At 34.8% G+C, this 10,180-nt stretch overlaps 2 protein-coding genes across 2 annotated transcripts; one reads left to right on the top strand and one right to left on the bottom strand.

Moving 5' to 3' along the window:
- Window positions 1–1,267: 1,267 nt before the first annotated feature.
- LOC125207967 lies at window positions 1,268–5,146 on the bottom strand. The gene is made up of 5 exons (XM_048107493.1): window positions 4,645–5,146; window positions 3,980–4,541; window positions 2,963–3,446; window positions 2,803–2,884; window positions 1,268–1,594 (listed from the first exon to the last, which is right to left on the bottom strand). The coding sequence occupies exons 1-5, from the start codon at window positions 4,699–4,701 to the stop codon at window positions 1,340–1,342; spliced, it is 1,440 nt and encodes a 479-aa protein (XP_047963450.1). The 5' UTR covers window positions 4,702–5,146; the 3' UTR covers window positions 1,268–1,339.
- A 3,795-nt stretch (window positions 5,147–8,941) lies between these two features.
- Window positions 8,942–10,148, top strand: LOC125205159. The gene is made up of 3 exons (XM_048103981.1): window positions 8,942–9,205; window positions 9,536–9,642; window positions 9,824–10,148. The coding sequence occupies exons 1-3, from the start codon at window positions 9,047–9,049 to the stop codon at window positions 9,900–9,902; spliced, it is 345 nt and encodes a 114-aa protein (XP_047959938.1). The 5' UTR covers window positions 8,942–9,046; the 3' UTR covers window positions 9,903–10,148.
- The last annotated feature ends 32 nt before the right edge of the window (window positions 10,149–10,180 follow it).

Genomic DNA, 10,180 nt, shown 5'->3' with positions numbered 1-10,180 from the left:
CCAGCACGGGTTTTAAGAAATAGTAATAGAAAGTGGGTCGAAAAAGTTAATGTCAGTGGGTCCTACTTTTATATAGTCCCTCCGTCCCAGATTTATAGTCACATTTAGTTATGGCACGAGTTTTAAGGAATTGGTTGAGTGTGTAATTAATGAAGTGAAATGGTGGAGTGTGTAATAAATGAAGTGAGATGGAGGAGTGAGATAGTGGAGTGTGGAGTGTGTAATAAATGAAGTGAGATGATGGAGTGTGTAATAAATGAAGTGAGTTTGTTGAAGGTGAGTCCCTTTTTTACTTTTTTGTTTTTTATTTTTGTTTTGGTTTATTTTTGTGTTGATAATGACATTTGGGTGTAATTTTAGTGAATAATGGGAAAAAATTTTATGTCCAAATATGGAAAATTCTAATGTGACTATAAATGTGGGACAGACTTTTATGGCAAAATGTGACTATAAAATTGGGACGGAGGGAGTACGTTTTATAATAAAATGTGAGTGAGAATGAGTTAGTGGAATATAAGGTCCACTACAAAAAATAGTAAAAATGAAATGTGACAAATTTTTAGGAACGGACGAAAATGAAAATAAGTGATAAATATTTAGGGACGGAGGGAGTATTATTTTTTATCCTATGCACTTTATCTAATGCATTCTTGTTCAATTTTGCACGTCTATTTTTATTTATTTTTACCCCCAATCAATCATTTTCCCCCTGTACCTACAATTTTTCTGTTTATTTTCACACTTTCCCAAGTTGTTTTTTTTTGTATTTTAGCTCTTGGAACACTGCAAAAAGACATAAAGAGGGAAAATGTAAATGTCAAAATAAAAGGGGTAAAAGTTTATTTTTTAGTACAATATGAAATTAGCAAAATAAATTAAAATGCAGTGATAAATGAGGAAAGTACAGCTTAACATTATTTTTTATGTCAGTAAAGACCTAAATTTGAACAGTGTTCAATTAGTACTACCCATCATCACCTGAAAGCTGAAACTAAATATGATCTGTCACTCTTTCTAGTCAAACTAAAATTGTTCTTACATTTTTAGACAATTGAAAATAGCAATTATAGACATTTTTTTTGAAAACATAAGCCCCATGAGAAGACATCTTTTGCCCTTTCCCACATCAATAATTTGTCATATTGCAAGGCATTACATTTAAACTTGTCGTATTGCCTTTCCCCATCATGCAAAAATGATCAAATTTCATCAACAAAAGTGAATCTTTTTACTGAAAAATATTCATGTGCCATCCTCCTAGATTTTGCATTAAACTACAAGATTCTCTCAAAGCTAAAATATTTATGTTTTTTTTTTTTTTTTTTTTTTCATTTTACATCTATAGATGGTTATTACAAGGGAAGCAGCCACAAGACTTGTGCCCTGAGAAGTGAGAGTTATTGTTGTTGGTGTTGTTGTTTTTGCTATGTTTCCTTCTGTTCATCACCTTCTGTGCTTGCAGCCCGACTTTCCGAACCTGCTCCGAATGCTGAAACTGCGCCTCGGCCCTCCACTCCTCAGCCTTCCTATGCACGTCCGCCATCCTCTTCATCAGCTTCTCCTCCAAATTGGCCCTCATTTTCTGTATCTTCACCTGATGCAAAACCAGAAAAAAAAATTGGATCTTGGAAAAATTCGAGTTGTCATCCGCACGAACACGACTCAAACATGGATATCGAGATCAATTAAAAACGTGGGATCACTAAAGATAGCATTTTTTTGCTTATGACAAGGTCCTGAATTATCGTGTAAGAAACCGACAGCGACTTTTATCCACACGACGAGCTAATTTAGTACGGAACAAGCAACACAATCAAGAATTGGAGCCACTTTGAGAACATGTTGCAAGAGACAAGAATGGCTCATTTTAAAATTCATGCAGAATAATGTGTGTTGTGTGTGTGTGTGAAGATGCACATCCTAATGTGTGTGAGAGAGTGAGAGAGTAAATGTGAGAAGTGGACACCACCAACTGCATAGAGTTCTGCAGCAATGCACATGAGTTTCAAGTTTCCAATGCTAATGGCCTTGCAAGAAATATTATGATAATGCAAAAAATGCTGACAATTTCTTGCTCTTTCCTTGCTTCTTCTGAAGCACGAGCATATTAAATTATGGTGAGAAACAGATTAGGCCTCAGCACGGGACTAAAGGGTGTCGTTGTCCGGTGGGGGGCTCGATGTCTATGAAGACAAAAACAAGCCTCCAAAGTCCACTATATGGTCAATCCAGCCTGAAATATTGAGATTAGTTAAAGGGGAGAGTGAAGGGTGAGCATTGCTAAATGACCATTTTGCCCTCCATCACCAAAATGTCGTTATGAGACTACGATCTCCGGTTCTGTAGGAAGCACGTGTAAAAGAAATACCTTGAACTAGAGAATTGGAGGGAATGAGCAAGGAAGGATCTCTTAGCTAGTGGCTATTTGTATTAAATAAAATTAAGAACTAACTCTAGCTTTTAGTAAGATCCAAGAAACCAAACTCGAGGACCTAAGACGACTGCCTCAATTGAAGGAAAAACATCCCTAAGCCCGAGCATAATTACAGGTGAAAGAACCTATTGTGCATATAGATTATATAAAATTCTAGGCCATTCTCTACACCATTAATGTTGGTAAATATCTTGATTCCAATGTACTAACTTGTTTCAGTACATGATGCCTTGGAATTCACTGCACCATTAATGTTGGTATATATGAGTGGTTATGTGACACTATTGGAACTAACATAGACAGAAAAAACACTATTGAATTCAGGAGTTAAATTGCATGAATATGATAAAATTAAGTAAAATAGCTACCTCAAGCTTTCTTGATTCAGCTTCTGCTTTTGCACTTTGTAGATTCACCCAAGCTTCAATGTTTGCTTCTTCTCTTTGATACCTGAAATCCCACCTCATTTTAATGCCACCAAACTCCAAAAATATGATAAAAATTAATAAAAGCCATCATTTTCCACACCTTAGGCAGCTCTTGGTTTTCTCCTCTTCCTGCCAGCCGGCACTCCTGGACTCCGATACGCTTTTCCTGCACTCGGTGCTCATCTCGAAGTGCCTCAAGCTCTTCGAGACGTCTTCCTCTTCCTCCTCCCTCGAGCTCCAATTTGAGGCGACCGAATCAAACTGTGTGCCAAGGTGCAGCTTTGCTAAATGGCACTCCTGCAGCTGAGTTATGTCCATGGTGTCTGCGCCACTCGGGCCCAACGGGCCGGACCGGTTGGCGGGCGTGGTGTGGCGCGCGGGGGACGTGCTCTTGAACGGAGTCGGGCACCTCGAGGTGGTGGAGCTGCCAAGAGGAGTCATTTCTGTGCCAATGTCTCTGTGTTTCACTTCCTCTGTTATTTCAGTTGATTTCTTGAAACTGTTTCCAAATAGAAACCCTTCTTGCATTGGCTCAGAGCATCCAAATTTGGGGATTATTTGATTCAACTCATTTGGGAATTTATCTGCATTGGCTAAATACATGAGCTATGAACAATTCAAAGTAATAAAAATTGAATCTTGAAACTGAAACACTGAAATATCAAATCAAAATCTCCCAACCAATAAAGCTGGATTCCCCCTTTAAAGAAAAAAACCAAACATCATTATCAAAAGGAATCTTCTCAATTCTCTCAAAATATAATAAACCAAACTCCCAAAGCCAAGCCCTTATTTTATTTACAAATTTCCTTGCAAAAACACAATAGTAAATTTTGTGGGTGCCATAAAAACTGAATCTTGAAACACAATAGCAATGTGTTAATGATAAAAACTGAATCTTGAAACACAGAAACATCAAATCAAAATCTCCCAACCAATAAAGGTGGATTCCCCTTTTAAGGAAAAACCAAACCTCATTATCAACACAGCCACATTTCACTTTCAAGAACCAAGCTTTGTTCAAGCAAAACTCCAAAAAACACAGAAGCAACACATGGGCCAATGTAATTATCACAAAGCTTATAGAGGCAAGAATTAATGGGTTCTAAGTTCCAACCTTTTAAAAGTACATCTTCTGAGGCTGAAAGTGCAACCCCATTTACTGGTCCACCTCTGCTGTGATGGTGATCAAGAACCAGAGGCCCTTGAAAAGATGAAATCACCTTTGAGACCTTCTCCTCAGTGATCCTTGACTTCTCAGCACAGATTTCACCAAGGTTGGGCTTGTACCCACTGCATTGCCTGGAGTACATCCTTGAGGTAGTGTGATCCAGTGACTTGAACAAGCCATGATTGTTAGCAGGGGAGTCATTGCAAGAACTCCCACCAAGAATCCATTTCTCAGCATCATCCCATTTTGAAGGGAAGCTCTTTCTTGCAAAATTTGAAGTGTTGCTGAAGCTGAAAACAGGCCTCCCAGGAGTTGGGGGAGCCTCCACATTCCTCCTTGTCACTGAAATCTCAGAAATGCCCCTGCCCTCTCCCACTGGAAATGACTTGACAAAGTCTGAGGTCTCCTTGAGATTCAGCTTGCAAAGAGGGTCAGAAAAGGAATCCAAAAATGGGTTCTTTAAACCCCCCTTGCACAGCCCATTATTCCCCTCCATTGCTCCTTCTCCCTAAAATAAAATTCAAAACAATATTTCTTAAAAAAATCCATTCTTGGACAAAACCCACATTTCTTAAAACAATTACAAGCATGAAAAAAAAAATTACACTCACCCCTTGACATGAAAACAAGGTTGCAGGCTCTAAATACTTGGTGCTGCTGAGATCCATGGCAGCAAAACTTGTCAAGATTTGAGCTTTTTTAAGCTGTATTTGGGTGGGAAAATAAATAGTACTCCTACATGCTTTATTGTTCAAAGTTATGCAAAATGCAGAAGGAAAAAAGAGAAAATTGAGTGTGGAGGTTTGAAGGAGGAGGAAGTAGAAAGGGTGGTGGCTACTGGCAAAAAATGAGGCTGGTCTAAATTACTGTTCAACAATCACTAACATGCAAAAAAGGACAAAAATTGTTCAGACCAAAGCTCTTTCCCCTAAATCATCTACAACTCTATGGACTATGTGATTAGTCTTACAGATAGGGGTGTGTGGAGTATAGTTGGGAATAAAATATTTTATCTTGATTAGAGGAAGATTTGTTTTTCTTAGTTACAATTACTTTTTTACTATTGTGTTTAGGCTTAGCAATGGAATTTGTAAATTAGATAAAGGGTTTGGCTTTGGGAGTTGAGAGAGGAATTATTTTTTGAGAATTGAGAAGCTTCTTTTTATGCGGGTTGTTTTTTTTATATATATACTCCCTTCGTCCCATTTAAAATGAAACATTTGGGAATCGGTACAGGATTTTATGTAGTGTTGTTTTGTGAGTTAATGAAGAGAGAGTAAAGTAAGAGAGATAAAAAAGTAGAGATAGAGTTATTTTTATTTTAGGAAACGTTTAATATTTAATGGGATAACCTAAAAAGGAAAACGTTGCCTTTTTAATGGGACATATGGAGTATTTTTTTAAGTTTTGATTAGTGTATCCTGGTTGTCACCATAGTTCCAAACACAGCCTTTGGCTTTTTTCTTGATTACAGAATTATTGGAAATGACGATTTTGCCCACCGGTTAACACTCTTTTACATGATGGAACAAGTCCCCTTTGCTCAATGCTAGTACTATTTCATTAGATGACAAATAAGTACCTTTGTAAACGCGATTTTGAAAATGCCAATGTATAAATCCATCAATAGGCTGTCGAATAATTGTTAATTTGTCATTTATAAATAGAAAACTTAGGGCATCCTTAACCCTATCTCGGATTTGTGCAGCAAGTCCCCTCTACGTCATCATTCTCCTAAATTTAGGAACCCAGGCCACAACTTCATTAATCCCGCAGGCCACAACTCAAGCCACAACTATTCATTTGGACTATTCACAACTACAACCTATTTTACTCGTAAAATAGAATACGTTGAACAATTAAAACCGAGAAAATTCATTGTTCAGTTGAAAAATAGAAAATTATAACTTTGAAATTTAAAAATTCCAAAAATATAGTGTGAGAGTGAGAGAAATGAAGTTGAAGTAATATGAAAATGGAGGGAAGAGTGGTATTTATATATAAATTTTTGAATTTTATAAAAAAAATTTATTAAGTAGAGTCTCGGTCTGGCCCGAACCCCAAATAATGCTGGGCTGGGACTCTTTGCGGCACGGCCCGTAACAATTAACCCTAGGCCAGGGCGGGACTCGGGAGCGGCCCAGGGACGCAACTGCGTCCTCAGGACCGTCCCGAGCCGTGACTCTCCTCCCTCCAACGCTGATTTCGGGCCGGGACTCGCGAGTTGCGGCCCAGCCCCGTAGCATTAAGGATGCTCTTAGCTCTTTTTTAGAGATTTTTTATGAATAAAAGTTCATGGTTATTTTTATAAAAGAAACAGTCCATCAGTAGTTTACAAAATATTTGGGGAAGTCCTATAATTTTTAAAAGTGTTTGGCCCAATACCAATTAATTTTGATGATTGGGCTCTCGCTTCCTCTCCTTGTCAACCAATATTTTTTCCACATTATCAATAGTTAATAATTAATGGTGTCATTAAATTAGTGGTTAATCATTTTGTTATCAATTAGTTATCATAGTCACTTCGTTCATGTGTGTGATTGTGAATGAATATGAAATGTTAAATTAATTGAATGAACAATGCATAAATATTTTAATAATGATTAACCAATAATAATGGAGAAGAAGAAACGTACTTTAATACATATTAAATTGAATGGTGGAATTACTCTGCCACCGTTATGGATCTTTTCAGATTATCAAAGACGTTATTCAGAGTAGTCTGCAGAAAGAGAATACCAAAGATATCGAAATGTTATTCTGAAATCTGAAAACCATAGACTAGCTTATATATTTATATAAAATATAAGACCTACTATTTGACAATAGTATTATTATTTCGTTAATTTCATTTTCGATTGGAACAATAGTTAATTTCACTACTCTTTGATTCTTGTTTATATTCTGAATTTTTTATTGGAAAGTAGCTAATTTTTTGTTTAAGCGTATTGATCTCCATTAAGAACAATGATCTCTTGTTATTTCTTAGATCTGTCAACAAAGTGACATAATGATATTTTATGAGTAGTATTAAATTACTAATATATTGTGTCTTAATTAAGACCACATAATTGTATGACCCCATTCCTATTTTACCTGATATAGTTGGTATGAGAAAAGGAAAGTTGATTAATAATTTATACAACTATTATCAGTGGCGGAACCAGAAATACAAACAAGCAGGTGCTGAAATATTATTAATAATAAAATAATTTTAAAAATGATACTACCTCCGTCCACCAAAATTTGTTCCAGTTTTTCATTTCCATCCGTCCCCCAAAATTTGTCCCCTTTCACTTTTACCATTTTTGGTAGTGGACCCCATATTCCACTAACTCATTCCTACTCATTTTTTATTATAAAATTAATATAAAGTAGGACCCACAATCTACTAATTTTTTCAACTCATTTTCCATTACATTTCTTAAAACCCCGTACCGGGTCAGAGTGAGACGAATTTTAGTGGAAGGAGGTAGTTATATATTATACTAGTACTAATATTTACTTTTACATATAACCTTTTTACAAAAGTTAAAGAGAACATTTTTTCAAGTTAAATCATATGCCAAAATTCTAGGACACTTGATATAAAAAAAATATAATAATTCAAAATAAAACTATAAAAAACTTTCTTCTTCCTCGGCACTTCACGGAGCTTCTGCAACTGGCGGCGCCCTTAAAGTTTCCGGTGATATTTAGTGATCAGGAACCGGCCAAGCCCCCGCTGGCGCGGGGGCTTGTCCTACGCTGGTTCCGCCACTGACTATTATATTCAGTTGTAATTTAGTAGGAGTATATAATTAATTAACGATAGCAATGATCACAGCTAAATTACATTTTTAGGAAAAAATAAAAATAAATTACATTTTAAGAATCGACTGTAATTTGATCCAATTAACATGATTATCCATGAAATTACGTTTTTAAAACTGGCATTGAGTCAAAATAAGATTTAATTCGTAAAAAGACAAAGTAATTTATTTTTCATATAATATTGCAGAATATATAACATTGTGATAGTTCTTTTCAAACATAATTACATGACTTATCTATAGACCCACACATTGTTTTGTCAAGTTGAATTATTGTATAATATTAATTGGTACGAAGATTCACTCAAAGAAATTTATGCCTGTATTGAAAGGCTACAATAGTTTGGCAAATGACATTTTACCTAATCCTGTATTTTAATTCAGTATTTATCACCTAAACTAATTAATTCTAAAGCTTTGAAAATCTCCTGAATTTTAGTTCACTTCAAAGAATTAATTATAGTCTACTGACAAATTAAGTCATGATAACTTCGAGTCTCTTAAACAGCCTATTATAATTAATTATAAAAAAAAATATTTTGAGAGTTTAATTATAAATAGTGTAAATTTTGAACAGAAAATTGAGTATAGATGACTAATGAGATTGTGAACTTTTGAGATTATATATTGGAAATATCAAATAGTGTAATTATTTTTGTGAGCTTTTTGTTTATAAGATTGTGAAAAAATAGAACAAGGTTTATGGATTTATATTTTTCGAAGCACATACGCTATTTAAGCTTAAGTTTTTTTTTTATTAAAATATGATCAATAACGACTCTCTAATTATCTTATGATAACTCGAACTATCGACCTATTATTATTAGAGAGGAAACGTGTTACCGCTAAACACTCCTTCAAAAGCTTATTTTTAATGGAAAAAACATAAATTTGAAATATAGATCACATTTTAATAACAAGTATGACTCATTTTTCATCACCATCAATAAGTTGAATATAAGCTAAGTGGGACCTCCAACCATTGTAATTATTTAATTTAACATGAGATAATGTAAAAGATTAGGCAGCATACAATGTCCTTGTTTCTTCCAAAATTATTTAATTAGTATTGACTTTGTAGTAAACCTAAAAGCCAAGAATCCCAAACCTCAAATCAACCATTTCTTTATATGTGAACCAATGTAATCTTTGATACACCATTCCCTCTTCTTTCTCCTCTTCACAAAACATATATGATTTCATGGCTACGAGTTTTTCAACCGGTGTTTCATCTTCTATTGCAATATTGAGCCGAACTTCGAGCAAACGGGCCTCGAGGGGTAGTATGGTCATTATGTGTGTCACCAAACCCGTCCCAATCGGCCTCCGAATCAAATCATATGATCACAACGAGATTAAGGTAAGTAATGTCTTTTAGATTTCGAAGATTAATCAAATTCTGATCAGTTAGTAGTAGTATTTAAAAAATAAAATATTAAATCACAGAGTTTCATTTTTTCTCAATTGTTTCATCGGTGCACGAAACAGCACCAACATTTGGCGATGTTCAAAATTATGTCATTTCATTAAAATAAGTAGATAAAATTACTTATTGAAATGAAACGACGTCATTTTAAGCATCACCAATGTAGACTAATGAGAGATGGTTACTAAACTAAAACTTCGTAATTTAAACTACTATTATTCCTATTATTTATATTTTTTTCTTCTTTTTTCACATGATATATAGGTGTTTGAAGATAAATTAAATGGTATCATATGCTACAAGGATAGAAATGGTGAAATTATTTGCGAAGGATACGATGAAGGCCCTCGTTTTTCCCAACCAATTTCAAGGTAACATAACATTTTGTACATAGTATTTGTAACACTAACATTTATTTCACGTGTTTAAGACAAGAAAAGTTCTGAGTTTGAGTTCGAACCCGTTCGAACTCGCCCCAAAAAATCAATTTGCCGATAGGTCTTTTAGTAACTCGACTCGTATTTGACTTGACTATTTATTGAAAATTGACAGTGAAGATGCTGAGAGAGTTGGCTTGCTTCAAAGATGTTGGCTTCATGAGTGTGATGAGAAAGAGCTGCCTAAATTTTGACATCATAGAATTATGTTTTTGAAGATTTAGAAGTTTTTTGTACATTTAAACAAAAAGTATTTATCATCATGAACAAAACCCAATGTCCATAGTTCTTTGAAGCCATGTATTTCTTTCTTGAATTTTCTTTTTTTTTCGAGAATTCGATAGTGTAAAGGGATGTAAACGAGTCGAATCGAATAAAGAATGTTAACTATATCCCAAGCTTGATTCAAATTTTTGTGATCAAGCTCGGTTTGGATCTGAGTTATGAAGCTTTTAAGTAGCTCGAGTTCGAT

Source organism: Salvia hispanica, chromosome 2 (assembly GCF_023119035.1).
Source record: "Salvia hispanica cultivar TCC Black 2014 chromosome 2, UniMelb_Shisp_WGS_1.0, whole genome shotgun sequence".
NCBI lineage: Eukaryota > Viridiplantae > Streptophyta > Magnoliopsida > Lamiales > Lamiaceae > Salvia > Salvia hispanica.
Note: the sequence above shows the minus strand (reverse complement) of the source record. Positions and strands in the feature narration are given on the sequence as shown.